General features: G+C 46.3%; 1 protein-coding gene and 1 pseudogene across 2 annotated transcripts; both read left to right on the forward strand.

Moving 5' to 3' along the window:
* LOC115166806 (ceroid-lipofuscinosis neuronal protein 6-like) overlaps window positions 1-2,001 on the forward strand; it is a 10,928-nt pseudogene extending 8,927 nt beyond the window's left edge.
* Window positions 2,002-2,548: 547 nt separating this feature from the next.
* Window positions 2,549-18,693, forward strand: LOC115166807 (calmodulin-like protein 4). Of its 2 annotated transcripts, XM_029720640.1 has the most exons (5): window positions 2,549-2,874; window positions 2,961-2,991; window positions 3,366-3,506; window positions 14,108-14,296; window positions 17,872-18,683. In XM_029720640.1, the coding sequence occupies exons 1-5, from the start codon at window positions 2,872-2,874 to the stop codon at window positions 17,967-17,969; spliced, it is 462 nt and encodes a 153-aa protein (XP_029576500.1). In that variant the 5' UTR covers window positions 2,549-2,871; the 3' UTR covers window positions 17,970-18,683. The 2 variants fall into 2 exon arrangements, with proteins under 2 accessions (XP_029576500.1, XP_029576499.1); XM_029720639.1 differs by lacking the exon at window positions 2,549-2,874 and having other exon boundaries at window positions 2,881-2,991; window positions 17,872-18,693.
* Window positions 18,694-20,189: the final 1,496 nt, after the last annotated feature.

A 20,189-nucleotide genomic window follows, 5' to 3' on the forward strand; every position in this document is an offset into this window, starting at 1 on the left:
CAACTGAGTTCTCTCCTCTCTTCCTCCAGGTATATTCCGTTCTTCATCATCCTCTTCCTCTACTTCACTGGCTGCTTTACTCACGTCAAAGAGGAGAAGACGATGCCCCTGTCTGGTTGGCTGCTACTCGGACCCAGTGCCCTCTACTATTGGTCAGTCCCCTCATTACTTCCTTCTTTTGACTTGAGAAAAGTTTTCTGAGCAAAGATTTGTAAAACATTTTTTTTATTAGACATATAAGACTGTAAAAACACCAGCAATTCACCTCCAAGTGATTTTAATTTTGGAAATCTGTAGCAAGATATATGTGATCGTATATAAATGTAAGCAAGTTTTGAAATGATTGTTTTAGTCATATCTGTTTGGGCTTCTTGCAATCAATTTGCAGTCTACAAATTATTTGTAATTATGTTCCGGCCCTCTGACCATCTGCTCAAGAAAAAAATTGGCCCGCGGCTGAATCTAGTTGATGATCACTGTCATAGAGGTTAGCTGAATTCTAATTGATAAATGTACTCCATTGTGTGATTAATGTACTCTGATTTATGTCGTACTGAAAGTACCTGAAGTATGGGACATATCACTGTGTGATGCATGGCTTAACTCTTAGGTATTTCCTTCTAGAAAGTGAAACTATCTTGACTGCAGGTTTCACTTCTGCCCCTCTCTCACACCCTCTCAGGTACTTGGTCACAGAGGGTCAGATCTTCCAACTCTTCCTCCTCACCTTCCTAGCTATGGTAGGAAGGTGATCCACCAGCGGCATAAGGGCTCTGTCCCAGACGCCAATGGCCTCTTTCTGTTTGCCAGCTTCTCTGTCACCATGTGCCTGGTGGCCGTGTGGGTGGCCTGGCTGTGGAGCGACCCGGTGCTGCGTAAGAAATATCCCGGTCACCTGTACGTCCCCGAGCCCTGGTCGTACTACACATTACACGTTAAGGACAGCCACTGATAGGAGTGACAACAGGTGAGTGTCCAGTATGATGCTAGTTTGTGTTAGCCTGGGAGCCAGTATGATAATGCTAGTTTGTGTTAGCCTGGGTGCCAGTATGATAATGCTAGTTTGTGTTAGCCTGGGAGCCAGTATGATAATGCTAGTTTGTGTTAGCCTGGGAGCCAGTATGATAATGCTAGTTTGTGTTAGCCTGGGAGCCAGTATGATAATGCTAGTTTGTGTTAGCCTGGGAGCCAGTATGATAATACTAGTTTGTGTTAGCCTGGGAGCCAGTATGATAATGCTAGTTTGTGTTAGCCTGGGAGCCAGTATGATAATGCTAGTTTGTGTTAGCCTGGGTGCCAGTATGATAATGCTAGTTTGTGTTAGCCTGGGTGCCAGTATGATAATGCTAGTTTGTGTTAGCCTGGGTGCCAGTATGATAATGCTAGTTTGTGTTAGCCTGGGTGCCAGTATGATAATGCTAGTTTGTGTTAGCCTGGGAGCCAGTATGATAATGCTAGTTTGTGTTAGCCTGGGTGCCAGTATGATGATGCTAGTTTGTGTTAGCCTGGGAGCCAGTATGATTAGGTTTGCATGGAGTAAGGAAAGTTATTATGAGCCATCCTCCCATCACCAGCCTCCTGTAGAATGGACTAATTCTGACTGAATGGATTCCATCAATATCTTGCATTTCTGTAGAATTAACAGGTCTGAAACGTTCCTGCTCCAGATAAAGGGTCTATCTGCTCCGCTCCCGAATGTCAGAATGACATCATCAGCAAGTGCCACATGGAGTGTGGATCGAGCACAGTGTTGTGCTGCATTCTGGGAAAGGCCCCTCTTTTCTACAGTTGCACCCCACCACTCCCCCAACCCCGTCCACATGACAATGACCATCTTACAGTATGCAATGTTACAGTATTCATTTAAAATAAGCCAAACTTTGAAATGAACTCAAAGAAAGGTCAGTGTTGGATGTAATTGAACATCATTGTATTGCTTCAAGTAAGTTGTTTGAAAATGTTCATATCAGATCTTTTTAGTAATAAATGTTTCTTACTCCACTTTGTGTATATTGTTTATGAACTTTGAAGACATGCTTAACTACTTGCATATACTGTATAACAGACATCATCAGGGTTTATGTCTCCTAAGTCATATGTCTCCTATAGCAGATTTACATTTGACATTTTAGTCATTTAGCCGATGCTCTTATCCAGAGCGACTTACAGTAGTGAGAGCATACATTTTAATTAATTTTTTCTTACTGGTCCCCCGTGGGAATTGAACCCACAACCCTGGCACTGCAAGCACCATGCTCTAAGCACCATGCTGAGCGGAATACAGAGTACACGCCAGATGTAGTGGGGTATACACATACCAAATTATTATATGCCGTATTAGTACATGGCTGGATTGATAGACAATGACCTCTAGTGGTAATGTTATATATTGCAGCTACCTCAGGAAATGTATATATTATTCAGTGTCATCACTATCCTGTCATTGTCCTTTCACTAGACATTAAATGGTATTGAATTGAATGCGGGAGTTCTATTAGTTGAGCAAGATCAATCATACTTACGCCTACTTTTAATATGGACAAAGTTACTTATCTTACTGAAGAATGTCACTTTTTTTATTCAACTATTATTTTCATATACTGTAACTTGTCTGCTGATGGCCATGCTGTAGTTGAACATATCCTGGTTGTCATAACAGATGATAAGGTAGTGATTAGTATCACAGCTATTTGATAGAAGAGAAAGGGAGAGCATTATATGATACCTTGGATCCACTATCTCGGTTTCCACAGCAACCGGTATTAAATAACATGTACTCTGTGGTGGACTTTAGAACTGGCAGGCAGATGGGTGTGGAGACAGGTGAGGTGAGCCAGTTGCATTCTAGGAGAGAGATCTCTGACTACAGACATGGTAAGAAAAAACTATTGAATTGTTTTGTGTTTACTAATTTCTGTACATGTTTAGGCCAATTCATGGTGTATTGTGTTTTTCCTCAGGCTAAATTCCTGTCAGGAACTCAGATCAATGGTAAGGTGTGCTATATTGTTGCTAGCTTTTCTTTTGGTGTGTTTGAGGTCACATGGGACATAAATAATGTCATTATTTTTCAATAAATTGATATTGAACAGTAGAGTAAGATGTTGTGACAAACGCTGAGAGCAATGTCTTTTTAAAAAGGGCATTTTAGAAAATAATAATCCCAATTGAGGTTAAAAGTATGATTTACTTATTTCTCTACACTTGTGAGACAAGAACATTTTAATTGCCCCCTTGGTGAGGAGAAAGCATTTTGACATTGTAATATGCACTGTTTTTTAGAAAGGATTATCATGATTAGTTTTTTAGTTTCTTTTCACCCAGAACATTAGTGCATTATTTGCCTGTTTTTTCTCTTCCTGTAGAGTTCAAGGAATGTTTCTCCTTGTACGACAAGAAGCGCAAGGGGAAGATTGAAGCCAAGGACCTGATCACAGTTATGCGCTGTCTGGGGACGAGTCCCACCTTCGGTGAGATCGACCGACACCTGCAGGTCCACAAGATAGGTACGCCATCAAGGGCCCCTCACTTACCCTGGGGGGCATCTCAGTTGTCTAGTGACTTACCCTGGGGAATCTCAGTAGTCTAGAGTGACTTACCCTGGGGGGCATCTCAGTAGTCTAGAGTGACTTACCCTGGGGGGCATCTCAGTAGTCTAGAGCGACTTACCCTGGGGGGCATCTCAGTAGTCTAGAGTGACTTACCCTGGGGGTATCTCAGTAGTCTAGTGACTTACCCTGGGGGTATCTCAGTAGTCTAGTGACTTACCCTGGGGGGCATCTCAGTAGTCTAGAGTGACTTACCCTGGGGGGCATCTCAGTAGTCTAGAGTGACTTACCCTGGGGGGCATCTCAGTAGTCTAGAGCGACTTACCCTGGGGGGCATCTCAGTAGTCTAGAGTGACTTACCCTGGGGGTATCTCAGTAGTCTAGTGACTTACCCTGGGGGTATCTCAGTAGTCTAGTGACTTACCCTGGGGGGCATCTCAGTAGTCTAGTGACTTACACTGGGGGGCATCTCAGTAGTCTAGTGACTTACCCTGGGGGGGCATCTCAGTAGTCTAGAGTGACTTACCCTGGGGGGCATCTCAGTAGTCTAGAGTGACTGACCCTGGGGGGCATCTCAGTAGTCTAGAGTGACTGACCCTGGGGGGCATCTCAGTAGTCTAGAGTGACTGACCCTGGGGGGGCATCTCAGTAGTCTAGAGTGACTGACCCTGGGGGCATCTCAGTAGTCTAGAGTGATTTACCCTGGGGGCATCTCAGTAGTCTAGTGACTGACCCTGGGGGGGCATCTCAGTAATCTAGAGCGACTTACCCTGGGGGGCATCTCAGTAGTCTTGAGTGACTTACCCTGGGGGCATCTCAGTAGTCTAGTGACTTACCCTGGGGGGCATCTCAGTAGTCTAGTGACTTACCCTGGGGGGCATCTCAGTAGTCTAGTGACTTACCCTGGGGGGCATCTCAGTAGTCTAGTGACTTACCCTGGGGAATCTCAGTAGTCTAGAGTGACTTACCCTGGGGGGCATCTCAGTAGTCTAGAGTGACTTACCCTGGGGGGCATCTCAGTAGTCTAGAGCGACTTACCCTGGGGGGGCATCTCAGTAGTCTAGAGTGACTTACCCTGGGGGCATCTCAGTAGTCTAGTGACTTACCCTTAGGGGGGGGCATCTCAGTAGTCTAGAGCGACTTACCCTGGGGGCATCTCAGTAGTCTAGAGCGACCTCCCCTAGTGGCATCCATGTAGTCTAGATCGACTTACCCTGGGGGTGCATCTCAGTAATCTAGAGTGACTTACCCTGGGGGGGGGCATCTCAGTAGTCTAGTGACTTACCCTGGGGGGCATCTCAGTAATCTAGTGACTTACCCTGGGGGGCATCTCAGTAGTCTAGTGACTTACCCTGGGGGGCATCTCAGTAGTCTAGTGACTTACCCTGGGGGGCATCTCAGTAGTCTAGTGACTTACCCTGGGGGGCATCTCAGTAGTCTAGTGACTTACCCTGGGGGGCATCTCAGTAGTCTAGTGACTTACCCTGGGGGGCCATCTCAGTAGTCTAGTGACTTACCCTGGGGGGGCATCTCAGTAGTCTAGAGTGATTTACCCTGGGGGCATCTCAGTAGTCTAGTGACTTACCATGGGGGGCATCTCAGTAGTCTAGTGACTTACCATGAGGGGCATCTCAGTAGTCTAGTGACTTACCCTGCGGGGGGCATCTCAGTAGTCTAGAGTGACTTACCTTGGGGGCATCTCAGTAGTCTAGTGACTTACCCTGGGGGGCATCTCAGTAGTCTAGAGTGACTTACCCTGGGGGGCATCTCAGTAGTCTAGTGACTTACCCTGGGGGGCATCTCAGTAGTCTAGTGACTTACCCTGGGGGGCATCTCAGTAGTCTAGAGTGACTGACCCTGGGGGGCATCTCAGTAGTCTAGTGACTTACCCTGGGGGGCATCTCAGTAGTCTAGTGACTTACCCTGGGGGCATCTCAGTAGTCTAGAGCGACTTACCCTGGGGGGCATCTCAGTAGTCTAGAGCGACTTACCCTGGGGGGCATCTCAGTAGTCTAGAGTGACTTACCCTGGGGGGGCATCTCAGTAGTCTAGTGACTTACCATGGGGGCATCTCAGTAGTCTAGTGACTTACCATGGGGGCATCTCAGTGGTCTAGAGTGACTTACCCTGGGGGGGCATCTCAGTAGTCTAGTGACTTACCATGGGGGGGCATCTCAGTAGTCTAGTGACTTACCCTGGGGGGCATCTCAGTAGTCTAGTGACTTACCCTGGGGGGGCATCTCAATAGTCTAGAGTGACTTACCCTGGGGGGGCATTTAATTAGTTTAATGACTTACCCTGGGGGGCATCTCAGTAGTCTAGAGTGACTTACCCTGGGGGCATCTCAGTAGTCTAGTGACTTACCATGGGGGGCATCTCAGTAGTCTAGTGACTTACCCAGGGGGGCATCTCAGTAGTCTAGAGTGACTGACCCTGGGGGGGCATCTCAGTAGTCTAGAGTGATTTACCCTGGGGGCATCTCAGTAGTCTAGTGACTTACCATGGGGGGCATCTCAGTAGTCTAGTGACTTACCCTGGGGGGCATCTCAGTAGTCTAGAGTGACTGACCCTTCGGGGGCATCTCAGTAATCTAGAGCGACTTACCCTGGGGGCATCTCAGTAGTCTAGAGTGACTTACCCTGGGGGGCATCTCAGTAGTCTAGAGCGACTTACCCTGGGGGGCATCTCAGTAGTCTAGAGTGACTTACCATGGGGGGCATCTCAGTAGTCTAGTGACTTACCATGGGGGGCATCTCAGTAGTCTAGTGACTTACCCTGGGGGGCATCTCAGTAGTCTAGAGTGACTTACCCTGGGGGGCATCTCAGTAGTCTAGCGACTTACCCTGGGGGGGCATCTCAGTAGTCTAGTGACTTACCCTGGGGGGGCATCTCAGTCGTCTAGTGACTTACCCTGGGGGGCATCTCAGTAGTCTAGAGTGACTTACCCTGGGGGGCATCTCAGTAGTCTAGAGTGACTTATACTGAGATGCCCCCCAGGGTAAGTCACTCTAGACTACTGAGATGCCCCCAGGGGTCTAGAGTGACTTACCCTGGGGGGCATCTCAGTAATCTAGTGACTTACCCTGGGGGGCATCTCAGTAGTCTAGTGACTTACCCTGGGGGGCATCTCAGTAGTCTAGTGACTTACCCTGGGGGGCATCTCAGTAGTCTAGTGACTTACCCTGGGGGGCATCTCAGTAGTCTAGTGACTTACCCTGGGGGGCATCTCAGTAGTCTAGTGACTTACCCTGGGGGGCATCTCAGTAGTCTAGTGACTTACCCTGGGGGGCATCTCAGTAGTCTAGAGTGACTTACCTTGGGGGCATCTCAGTAGTCTAGTGACTTACCCTGGGGGGCATCTCAGTAGTCTAGAGTGACTTACCCTGGGGGGCATCTCAGTAGTCTAGTGACTTACCCTGGGGGGCATCTCAGTAGTCTAGAGTGACTGACCCTGGGGGCATCTCAGTAGTCTAGAGTGACTTACCCTGGGGGGCATCTCAGTAGTCTAGTGACTTACCCTGGGGGGCCATCTCAGTAGTCTAGTGACTTACCCTGGGGGGGCATCTCAGTAGTCTAGAGTGATTTACCCTGGGGGCATCTCAGTAGTCTAGTGACTTACCCTGGGGGGCATCTCAGTAGTCTAGAGTGACTGACCCTGGGGGGCATCTCAGTAGTCTAGTGACTTACCCTGGGGGGCATCTCAGTAGTCTAGTGACTTACCCTGGGGGCATCTCAGTAGTCTAGAGCGACTTACCCTGGGGGGCATCTCAGTAGTCTAGAGCGACTTACCCTGGGGGGCATCTCAGTAGTCTAGAGTGACTTACCCTGGGGGGGCATCTCAGTAGTCTAGTGACTTACCATGGGGGCATCTCAGTAGTCTAGTGACTTACCATGGGGGCATCTCAGTAGTCTAGTGACTTACCATGGGGGCATCTCAGTGGTCTAGAGTGACTTACCCTGGGGGGGCATCTCAGTAGTCTAGTGACTTACCCTGGGGGGGCATCTCAGTAGTCTAGTGACTTACCCTGGGGGGGCATCTCAATAGTCTAGAGTGACTTACCCTGGGGGGGCATTTAATTAGTTTAATGACTTACCCTGGGGGGCATCTCAGTAGTCTAGAGTGACTTACCCTGGGGGCATCTCAGTAGTCTAGTGACTTACCATGGGGGGCATCTCAGTAGTCTAGTGACTTACCCAGGGGGGCATCTCAGTAGTCTAGAGTGACTGACCCTGGGGGGGCATCTCAGTAGTCTAGAGTGATTTACCCTGGGGGCATCTCAGTAGTCTAGTGACTTACCCTGGGGGCATCTCAGTAGTCTAGAGTGACTTACCCTGGGGGGCATCTCAGTAGTCTAGAGTGACTTACCCTGGGGGGCATCTCAGTAATCTAGAGCGACTTACCCTGGGGGGCATCTCAGTAGTCTAGAGTGACTTACCATGGGGGGCATCTCAGTAGTCTAGTGACTTACCATGGGGGGCATCTCAGTAGTCTAGTGACTTACCCTGGGGGGGCATCTCAGTCGTCTAGTGACTTACCCTGGGGGGCATCTCAGTAGTCTAGAGTGACTTACCCTGGGGGGCATCTCAGTAGTCTAGAGTGACTTATACTGAGATGCCCCCCAGGGTAAGTCACTCTAGACTACTGAGATGCCCCCAGGGGTCTAGAGTGACTTACCCTGGGGGGCATCTCAGTAATCTAGTGACTTACCCTGGGGGGCATCTCAGTAGTCTAGTGACTTACCCTGGGGGGCATCTCAGTAGTCTAGTGACTTACCCTGGGGGGCATCTCAGTAGTCTAGTGACTTACCCTGGGGGGCATCTCAGTAGTCTAGTGACTTACCCTGGGGGGCATCTCAGTAGTCTAGTGACTTACCCTGGGGGGCATCTCAGTAGTCTAGTGACTTACCCTGGGGGGCATCTCAGTAGTCTAGAGTGACTTACCTTGGGGGCATCTCAGTAGTCTAGTGACTTACCCTGGGGGGCATCTCAGTAGTCTAGAGTGACTTACCCTGGGGGGCATCTCAGTAGTCTAGTGACTTACCCTGGGGGGCATCTCAGTAGTCTAGAGTGACTGACCCTGGGGGGCATCTCAGTAGTCTAGAGTGACTGACCCTGGGGGCATCTCAGTAGTCTAGAGTGACTTACCCTGGGGGGCATCTCAGTAGTCTAGTGACTTACCCTGGGGGGCCATCTCAGTAGTCTAGAGTGATTTACCCTGGGGGCATCTCAGTAGTCTAGTGACTTACCATGGGAGGCATCTCAGTAGTCTAGTGACTTACCATGAGGGGCATCTCAGTAGTCTAGTGACTTACCCTGGGGGCATCTCAGTAGTCTAGAGCGACTTACCCTGGGGGGCATCTCAGTAGTCTAGAGCGACTTACCCTGGGGGGGCATCTCAGTAGTCTAGAGTGACTTACCCTGGGGGGGCATCTCAGTAGTCTAGTGACTTACCATGGGGGCATCTCAGTAGTCTAGTGACTTACCATGGGGGCATCTCAGTGGTCTAGAGTGACTTACCCTGGGGGGCATCTCAGTAGTCTAGTGACTTACCATGGGGGGGCATCTCAGTAGTCTAGTGACTTACCCTGGGGGGGCATCTCAGTAGTCTAGTGACTTACCCTGGGGGGGCATCTCAATAGTCTAGAGTGACTTACCCTGGGGGGGCATTTAATTAGTTTAATGACTTACCCTGGGGGGCATCTCAGTAGTCTAGAGTGACTTACCCTGGGGGCATCTCAGTAGTCTAGTGACTTACCATGGGGGGCATCTCAGTAGTCTAGTGACTTACCCAGGGGGGCATCTCAGTAGTCTAGAGTGACTGACCCTGGGGGGGCATCTCAGTAGTCTAGAGTGATTTACCCTGGGGGCATCTCAGTAGTCTAGTGACTTACCATGGGGGGCATCTCAGTAGTCTAGTGACTTACCCTGGGGGGCATCTCAGTAGTCTAGAGTGACTGACCCTTCGGGGGCATCTCAGTAATCTAGAGCGACTTACCCTGGGGGCATCTCAGTAGTCTAGAGCGACTTACCCTGGGGGGCATCTCAGTAGTCTAGAGCGACTTACCCTGGGGGGCATCTCAGTAGTCTAGAGTGACTTACCCTGGGGGCATCTCAGTAGTCTAGTGACTTACCATGGGGGGCATCTCAGTAGTCTAGTGACTTACCCTGGGGGGCATCTCAGTAGTCTAGAGTGACTTACCCTGGGGGGGCATCTCAGTAGTCTAGTGACTTACCCTGGGGGGGCATCTCAGTAGTCTAGTGACTTACCCTGGGGGGGCATCTCAGTAGTCTAGTGACTTACCCTGGGGGGCATCTCAGTAGTCTAGAGTGACTTACCCTGGGGGGCATCTCAGTAGTCTAGTGACTTACCCTGGGGGCATCTCAGTAGTCTAGTGACTTACCCTGGGGGGCATCTCAGTAGTCTAGTGACTTACCCTGGGGGGCATCTCAGTAGTCTAGTGACTTACCCTGGGGGGCATCTCAGTAGTCTAGTGACTGACCCTGGGGGCATCTCAGTAGTCTAGAGTGACTTACCCTGGGGGGCATCTCAGTAGTCTAGAGTGACTTACCCTGGGGGGCATCTCAGTAGTCTAGTGACTTACCATGGGGGCATCTCAGTGGTCAGACAAGTGAAAAGGATGGTCAGTAAAGAAAATGTTAAGCTCGTCTCTCAATTCAAAAAAACGTGTCAATACTTTGCCCCTTGATAACCAGCGCACTTCTGTATGTTGTAAAAGCGTTACATGGTCGCTGCCAGTATCATTGCATAGTGCAGAAAATACACGAGAGCACACCCTTCTCATTAACCTGTTGTGAGTTATTCACAATTTTCAATGAGCAAATAAGGTTTTATATGTAAGATGGCTAAATAAAGAGCAAAATGATTTCTTATTATTATATTATTATTTGTGCCCTGGTCCTATAAGAGCTCTTTGTCACTTCCCATGAGCCGGGTTTTGACAAAAACTCACATCCATTCTAAGGTTTAATAAATGTATTTATAGTGTGTGTGAGGCAGGCTTACAATGATGTAAAAAAACAACATTTGACAGTGCACTGACCCTGATGCTAGAGGGGGTACACAGCAAGAGGTTGAATGTTTGAAGGGGTACAGGACTATAAAAGGTTTGGGAACCACTGGCCTATAGCCCTCAAACTCAACTCTGGACCTCAAAACCCGCATGTTTCATTGTTCCCCTCTAATCAGGGACTGAATTAGACCTGGGACAGCAGGTGTATGCAATTAATGATCAGGTAAAACAGAAAACCAGCAGGCTCCGGACCTCGTAGGGTAAGAGTTGAGTACCCCTGGTCGAGAGTGACTTACCCTGGGGGGAATGTCAATAGTCTACAGTAAGTCTCTCCAACCCTGTTTCTAGAGAGCTACCTTCCTGTAGGTTTTCGCACCAAACCTGATTGTAATAATTAGCTAGTTAATAAGCTGAATCAGGTTAGTTACAACTGGTGTTGGAGTGAAGGGGAGCTCTCCAGGAACAGGGTTGGAGTTAAAACCTACAGGAGGGTAGCTCTCCATGAACAGGGTTGGAGTTAAAACCTACAGGAGGGTAGCTCTCCAGGAACAGGGTTGGGAGATCAAATTTATTTATATAGCCCTTCGTATATCAGCTGAAATCTCAAAGTGCTGTACAGAAACCCAGCCTAAACCCCCAAACAGCAAGCAATGCATGTGAAAGAAGCACGGTGGCTAGGAAAAACTCCCTAGGAAAAAACTTCCTAGAAAGGCCAAAAACCTAGGAAGAAACCTAGAGAGGAACCAGGCTATGAGGGGTGGCCAGTCCTCTTCTGGCTGTGCCGGGTGGATATTATAACAGAACATGGTCAAGATGTTAAAATGTTCATAAATGACCAGCATGGTCAAATAATAATAATCATTGTAGTTGTCGAGGGTGCAACAAGCACGTCCGGTGAACAGGTCAGGGTTCCGTAGCCGCAGGCAGAACAGTTGAAACTGGAGCAGCAGCATGGCCAGGTGGACTGGGGACAGCAAGGAGTCATCATGCCAGGTAGTCCCGAGGCATGGTCCTAGGGCTCAGGTCCTCCGAGAGAAAGAGAGAATTAGAGAGAGCATATTTAAATTCACACAGGACACCGGATAAGACAAGAGAATACTCCAGATGTAACAGACTGACCCTAGCCCCCCGGCACATAAACTACTGCAGCATAAATACTGGAGGCTGAGACAGGAGGGATCAGAAGACACTGTGGCCCCATCCGATGATACCCCCGGACAGGGCCAAAACAGGCAGGATATAACCCCACCCACTTTGCCAAAGCACAGCCCCCACACCACTAGAGGGATGTCTACAACCACCAACTTACCGTCCGAAGACAAGGCCGAGTATAGCCCACAAAAATCTCCGCCATGGCACAACCCAAGGGGGGGGCGCCAACCCAGACAGGAAGACCACGTCAGTGACTCAACCCACTCAAGTGACGCACCCCTCCCATGGACGGCATGGAAGAACACCAGTAAGTCAGTGACTCAGCCCCTGTAATAGGGTTAGAGGCAGAGAATCCCAGTGGAAAGAGGGGAACCGGCAAGGCAGAGACAGCAAGGGCGGTTCGTTGCTCCAGCCTTTCCGTTCACCTTCACACTCCTGGGCCAGACTACACTTAATCATAGGACCTACTGAAGAAATAAGTCTTCAGTAAAGACTTAAAGGTTGAGACTGAGTCTGCGTCTCTCACATGGGTAGGCAGACGATTCCATAAAAATGGAGCTCTATAGGAGAAAGCCCTACCTCCAGCCGTTTGCTTAGAAATTCTAGGGACAATTAGGAGGCCTGCGTCTTGTGACCGTAGCGTACGTGTAGGTATGTACGGCAGGACCAAATCGGAAAGATAGGTAGGAGCAAGCCCATGTAATGCTTTGTAGGTTAGCAGTGAAACCTTGAAATCAGCCCTTGCCTTAACAGGAAGCCAGTGTAGGGAGGCTAGCACTGGAGTAATATGATCAAATTTTTTGGTTCTAGTCAGGATTCTAGCAGCCGTATGTAGCACTAACTGAAGTTTGTTTAGTGCTTTATCCGGGTAGCCGGAAAGTAGAGCATTGCAGTAGTCCAGCCTAGAAGTAACAAAAGCATGGATTAATTTTTCTGCGTCAGTTTTGGACAGAAAGTTTCTGATTTTTGCAATGTTACGTAGATGGAAAAAAGCTGTCCTTGAAACAGTCTTGATATGTTCTTCAAAAGAGAGATCAGGGTCCAGAGTAACACCGAGGTCCTTCACAGTTTTATTTGAGACGACTGTACAACCATCCAGATTAATTGTCAGATTGAACAGAAGATCTCTTTGTTTCTTGGGACCTAGAACAAGCATCTCTGTTTTGTCCGAGTTTAAAAGTAGAAAGTTTGCAGCCATCCACTTCTTTATGTCTGAAACACAGGCTTCTAGCGAGGGCAATTTTGGATCTTCACCCTGGTATAGAGTGACTTACCCTGGGGGCATCTCAATAGTCTATAGCAGGGGTATTCAACTCTTACCCTATGAGGTCCGGACCCTGCTGGTTTTCTGTTCTACCTGATAATTAACTGCACCCACCTGGTGTCCCAGGTCTAAATCAGTCCCTGATTAGATGGGAATGATGAAAAAACACAGTGTAACTGGTTGAGTTTGAGGGTTCTAAAGGGACTTCCTCTCCTTCACCACAGCATGTTTAAAAGTCAGTGCAGATGAAGGGAACGAGCAGGGAAGCGGAAGCCATTAGAATATTGAGGCGGCTCTAGACACCTGTTGATCTAGCCATACTGTTTATGAATCGTAGTGAGGTTTTGGCTGTAAATTATTTAGTAGGCAGGCAAGCCGCTACTTGGGGGATGGGTAGAGGGAGAAGTTGTCACATTGAGTGTAACCTACACTTTAGCTGAAATCTGTCCCAAGCTTGTTCCAATTACATTTATTACATTAAAAAAAATGTATCTTCTCTCAGCTCTTCATAATTGCTGCACTGAACTTTTTAACCTGGGGGAAGTACTGAGAAATATTAAAACCAATTAACTGATTTGGTCATGTGAAAGTGGCTTTGGTTAGAACACGTTTGACTCAACAGAATTTTTTTCCATCAATCCCCAACTTCCCGATTACAATATTGAACAGAATGTTTTTCTCAGAGTCAAAAAGTTTTCCTGCTCTGTTACTCTGAACTTTATGCCCATTTGCAGTTCATTATTTTACACATTTAAACAGACAGCCCAATTCTGATCTTTTTTCAGTTGTTTTTTTTTACCAATCAGATCAGCGCTGAAAAAGATGTGAAAAGATCTGATGTGATTGGTCAAAAGATCCATTAGTGGAAAAAATATCAGAATTGTGCTGCCTGTGTAAATGCAGCCATATTGACACACTACGCAACCCTAACACGTTATTTTATTGAAGAAGTAAGGAATAATCAACAATGCTCAGTACAGTTGTATGAAAATATACCACAACTCGGCCATGTAGCAGACAACCAGTCACTTTAACAGCAGCATTTAGGCCTATTTTGGATCAATGGTGCCCTTTGCAGGTGATTAGTTCTACTAATATCCTTCCTTCTCCAGATAAGAAGGGCGAGCTAGACTTCTCCACCTTCCTGACCATGATGCATCGGCAGATCCAGCAGGAGGACCCCAAGGCGGAGATCCTGGAGGCCATGAGGATGACGGACAAGCAGAAGAAGGGCTACATCCTGGCCTCAGAGCTCCGGGCCAAGCTCACCAAGCTGGGAGAGAAGCTAACTGATAAAGAAGGTAGCCTACAATGTGTTTCTATCACTAGGGGTTTTAGCTGACATGGATTAAGACCAGACTAGATATAATGCCTATGGTGCCTCTATTGAAAATGCTGTATAATGCAGGAGCAGTAGGTAGGCTGAATCTGGCTCTGGGAAACTGGACCTGAAAGTGCAGCTCAACAGTCTGAATTGGCTCCTTCTTACAATCTCTTATACATCATCTGCACTGGTCTGAACACATGGTAGAGGTAAATAAAATAAAAAGTGAAATATAACTGGTATAACTTTACCTGGTATTAGTTTATCAGTTCAGCTCTTTTAACCCTTAACACTTGTACCCGTATACGGGTTGAAAATGGCAGATCTGGACAGTGATAAACACCTAAATTGGATCTCAGTGTCTGTACAGTAACATGCTATACATGACGTCAGAGCTCAGGCTCTGTGCTTCACAGCTCTGTCTGGGTTTTGACTGACAAGCGATCTGAACTTGAGCACTGCAGTGACAAGAAGTTGCCCCCATCCCTCCAGCGAATTGGGCAACTTGTTCAAATGTTTTGTCTGCGTGAGGGAAACGTTGATCCCTCCAGCGAATTGGGCAACTTGTTAAAATGTTTTGTCTGCGTGAGGGAAACGTTGATCCCTCCAGGGAATTGGGCAACTTGTTAAAATGTTTTGTCTGCGTGAGGGAAACGTTGATCCCTCCAGGGAATTGGGCAACTTGTTAAAATGTTTTGTCTGCGTGAGGGAAACGTTGATCCCTCCAGCGAATTGGGCAACTTGTTAAAATGTTTTGTCTGCGTGAGGGAAACGTTGTAAATGAAGAGGACTCCATGTATTGTGAAAGAGGAAACGTTGAGGATTATAATAAATACTGCGTTGATGTCATACAAGCCAAACACCCGTGAGTCCAAATGTGCACTTCACATTTCCATGTCATAGATCTAATTTCATATACAGCGTTTATGATCACCATGTTTGATGTATAGTTACAAGAAGACATGGCGTCATACCCTGGTTTATTTTGAACAGAATGAGCCTGTCTGTCTACAGTGAAGAACATTTGCCTTGGCACACGCACCTGAATGCACTCATGATGCCTTTCTATAGACTGGTTTGGTTGTTTAGCAACAACCGCGCAACTATGGGGTTGGCTTAGATTGTTGAAACGTTAAATATATTTGTATTTATTGAAAACACAAATCAATTTCCACAGTGAGCACTTGTCTCTCAAATACATTGTTACAGTTGTTGGTTAGCTAGCCAGCAAATGTTTGCCATATTAGCAGAGACACGACATCTGTCCAAACACCTCAAAACAAAACATGTTATCAAGAAGAAAATAAAACTACAATTCCTCTCATGGCAGCTTCCTGTCATTGTTGGTAGCTACTGGCCATCCAGAATCACAACATGAGTTCTACCCCATTGAATCACGTGACGTTGTCAGATAACCAATCTATGCACATCACATTTACGATATGTTTCCCTAAATTGCATTTTGAAATCCTAGCACTTTCATATCATATTGTATTACTTAGCTAGTCATGTTGGCAATAGAACAAGCTTTCAAACGATTCCCATCTGACCCAGATTGCGATTTTATAATGGACCGTTCTTGGATTGCTTAAACAACAACAGTAATTGTGTGATTGCAGGGTTGTGTTCCAAACAAAATAACTACACGTGTCCTCGCTCTAATTCCTCAACAGCACAGCTAGGAGCTCAAAAAAGCACCTTACAGTTGAAGCCTTTTTTTTTTTTTTGTCATAAAAGTGCATTGACATTTGTTAGGAAATGTGCACACTTTGGAGAGGTGTGTGGCCACTTAGGCACCAATTACACCTCTCTCTCAAACCTCTTATTGTTCTGTCTTATGTTGCAACTACAACACATTTTACAGGAATATTATATTACTGAATGTATCCAGAGTATTTTCACATTTTGTTATGAACAAATGTGGCAAAAAAGTTCATAATGTAAAATGCACATAAAATCAAGTGCTTGTATTCAGTCTTGTCAGGTAAACTGTTGTCCTCACCTCTTGGTCTAATAATCTCTAAACTGTTCCCTTTCAAGTTCTACCATGCTTATGCTTTTCATATTTCTTCTGTAAGAAACATGTCAAGGTAGCCCTAACCAGTTCCAGGCTGTGTCACAGGCGGATGTGACCGGGAGCCCCATGTTGCGGTGCACAATTGGCCCAGCATTGTCCGGGTTAGGGGAGGGTTTGGCCGGAGGGGGATTTCCTTGTCTCATTGTGCTCTAGCGACTCCTTGTGGCGGGCCGGGCTCGGACACATTGGTGCGACTGGCTTCCGGGTTAAGCAAGCAGTGTGTCAAGAAGCAGTGCGGCTTGGCAGGTCATGTTTCGGAGGACGCATGGTTCTCGACCTTCGCCTCTCCCGAATCCGTTGGGAGTTGCAGCGATGAGACAAGATCGTGACCACCAATTGGATATCACGAAATTGGGGAGAAAAGGGGGTACATTTTTTGTATTTATTTTTTTATTATGTGGCCCTATCCATAGGCCAATTCACAGGAGTGTAAAGGGTTAAATAGGTGCAGAAACAAGGCCACTTTAGACTGTTGTGATGCACCAAGTGGCTCCAAGAGACTCTATGGAAATACACATGCAGATGGGAGCTTCCCCACTGGGCACACACTGGTTGAATCAACGTTATTTTCACGTCATTTCAATGAAATTGAATTGATGTCTGTCCCAGTGGGTCAAGTCATCATTCTGCAGACTCTAGTTTTGTCTAATCTTGATTATGGTCCAGTCATGTGGTCCAGTGCAGCAAGGAAAGACCTATTTAAGCTGCAGCTGGCCCAGAACAGAGCTGCACGTTTTGCTCTTCATTGTAATCAGAGGGCTGATATAAATACTATACATGCCAGTCTCTCTTGGTTAAGAGTTGAGGAGAGACTGACTGCATCACTTCTTCTTTTTATAAGAAACATTCATGTGTTGAAAATCCCAAATTGTTTGCATAGTCAACTTACACACAGCTCTGACACACACACTTATCCCACCAGACATGCCACCAGGGGTCTTTTCATAGTCCCCAAATCCAGAACAAATTCAAGAAAGCGTACAATATTATATAGAGCCCTTATTGCATGGAACTTCCTTCCATCTCAGATTGCTCAAATAAACAGCAAAGCTGGTTTCGAAAAACAGATAAATCAACACCTCACGGCACAACGCCTCTCCCCTATTTGACCTAGATAGTTTGTGTGTATGCATTGATATGTAGGCTACGTGTGCCTTTTTAAAAATGTGTGTAGTTCTGTCCTTGAGCTGTTCTTGTCTAATGATGTTCTATATTATGTAATTCTGTATTATGTTTCATATTTTGTGTGGACCCCAGGAAGAGTAGCTGCTGCTTTTGCAACAGCTAATGGGGATTCTAATAAAATACCAAATGTGTCAACACATACATGAACTGATTCTTGTGTAAATTTGCAAATTATAAAACACATCATTTGAATGGAGTTAATTTTTAAAAGTTTCTACCTGCTAACATACTTGTTGTTGGTCCCAGATCAGCGAATTAACATGAAGTTATTTCCCCTCTAAACTTTGCAGTGGATGAGCTATTCAGAGAAGCCAACGTGAAGTCTAATGGCAAGGTGCACTACGAGGAGTTCACCAGGATGGTGACACTACCGTCAGTGGATTACTGAGGGACAGGACAGGAGGAGATGATGTCCTTTATGACAGGGAAGCATGGTCATGGAAGGGACCTGGTTATGCATGCACTGAGCATTACCCAACCACCTCCATGCACTGAGCATTACCAAACCACCTCCATGCACTGAGCATTACCAAACCACCTCCATGCACTGAGCATTACCCAACCACCTCCATGCACTGAGCATTACCCAACCACCTCCATGCACTGAGCATTACCCAACCACCTCCATGCACTGAGCATTACCCAACCACCTCCATGCACTGAGCATTACCAAACCACCTCCATGCACTGAGCATTACCAAACCACCTCCTTGCACTGAGCATTACCCAACCACCTCCGTGCACTGAGCATTACCCAACCACCTCCGTGCACTGAGCATTACCCAACCACCTCCGTGCACTGAGCATTACCCAACCACCTCCATGCACTGAGCATTACCAAACCACCTCCATGCACTGAGCATTACCCAACCACCTCCATGCACTGAGCATTACCCAACCACCTCCATGCACTGAGCATTACCCAACCACCTCCATGCTCTTAATTTATTGATCATCTAGGTTTGTGTCTATTGTACTCTACTTTCATTTATTCAAGTGCATTTGATGAATTAAATGGATGTCTTTTGGGGGGGGGTTATTTGAGTAGCTGCTGCATGTGCAATATGTAATGGACATTAAAATCAACTAAACTCCCTTTTGATTTAGAGTTTTAAACTGTTTGTTGAACTTGTGTTCTAGGTGTATCATTTTATAAATGTAGTTTACATGATGCAGTTGTTCAAGCTCTTTCAGCCATACCATTCAACTAAAACGTTGTTTGTTCCTCCCACAATATTCTTTACAATAACAATTTAGGTCAATATCTACATGTCATAATAACCAAATTATTCAACGTCATTAGTAGGAATATATATATATTTTTAAATACTAGATATGTAGGAAGGACCGAATTCTTTGCACACACGCTGGGCATTTTGTCAAGACGGCAACTGGAGCCTGCAATTCCAGGTTAATTATCTGTGCACACACCATGCATTTTGGGCGTAAATTACGCATGTCAAAGGAATTCTCTGCCTAATGTATTGTCAGTGAGCATATATTATTTTTCCAAGAATGTAATGCCATTTAATTTAGTCATCCAATGAGCTAATCCATTATTAAAGAGTGCAGGGAGAATATGTGGAGAACATACATGGAACTGACTAAATGAAGGAAACACTTGAGTAAATGAGGGATACCAAAGTATATTGAAAGCGGGTGTTTCCACACGTGTGGTTCCTGAGCAATTAAAACATCCCATCATGCTTAGGGTCACGTATAAAATTGCCCAGTTGTCTTATTTTGGCTACCGTGGCTAGAAGAGATCTATCTCTGTGACTTTGAAAGAGGGGTCTCAAAGGAACATAGCATGTTTAGAGAGTGTGTGTGTGTCACCAGATCTCAACCCAATTTAACACTAATGGCAGATTCTGGAGCGATGCCTGAGACAGCGTTTTCCACCACCATCAACAAAACACCAATATGGAATTTCTCGTGGAAGAATGGCGTTGGATCCCTCCAATAGAGTTCCAGACTCTACTGGTAGACTCTGCCAAGACAGATTGAAGCTGTTCTGGCAGCACGTGGTTGCCCAATGCCCTATTAAACCACTTGTTGGTGTTTCCTTTATCTTGGCAGTTACCTGTACATGTCTACTTCATTTCATCATGACCCAGCACCCAGCGTTTCCCAAACTTGTTCCTGGGGGACTCCAAGGGGTGCACATTTTGGTTTTTGCCCTAGCACTACACAGCTGATTCAAATAACCATAGCTTGATGATGAGTTGACTATTTGAATCTGTTGTGCTAGGGCAAAAACCTAAATGTTGTCCCGAGGACCGAGTTTGGGAAACGCTTCACCACACCTACCAAACGTAATAGTTTTATTTTGATTTAACCAGGTAAGACACATTGAGGTTAGAAACCTCTTGCCAGGGCGACCTGGCAAAACAGGGAAATAGCAGTGTGTACATAACACAAAAAAAATACAAAAAATAATAATAATACAAAATACATAAAAAAATATTAAACTGCAGCTATCAAAAACATTGTCTTAAAAACCAGGAAGGACACTTAACTCCCCAAACTTGAATATCTTTTCAAGCATGTTCCAGGATGAAGGGGAATTCTGGGAAAAAATTATTGTTTCCCCATATCAGTTCTAGAC

Source organism: Salmo trutta, chromosome 29 (genome assembly GCF_901001165.1).
Source record: "Salmo trutta chromosome 29, fSalTru1.1, whole genome shotgun sequence".
In the NCBI taxonomy this organism is placed as follows: domain Eukaryota; kingdom Metazoa; phylum Chordata; class Actinopteri; order Salmoniformes; family Salmonidae; genus Salmo; species Salmo trutta.

Coding starts and splice junctions, on each gene's coding strand:
- LOC115166807 (XM_029720639.1), top strand. CDS start 2,937: ATGGTGTATTGTGTTTTTCCTCAGGCTAAATTCCTGTCAGGAACTCAG. Junction 2,992..3,365: donor GTCAGGAACTCAGATCAATG/GTAAGGTGTGCT, acceptor CTCTTCCTGTAG/AGTTCAAGGAATGTTTCTCC. Junction 14,297..17,871: donor GAAGCTAACTGATAAAGAAG/GTAGCCTACAAT, acceptor TAAACTTTGCAG/TGGATGAGCTATTCAGAGAA.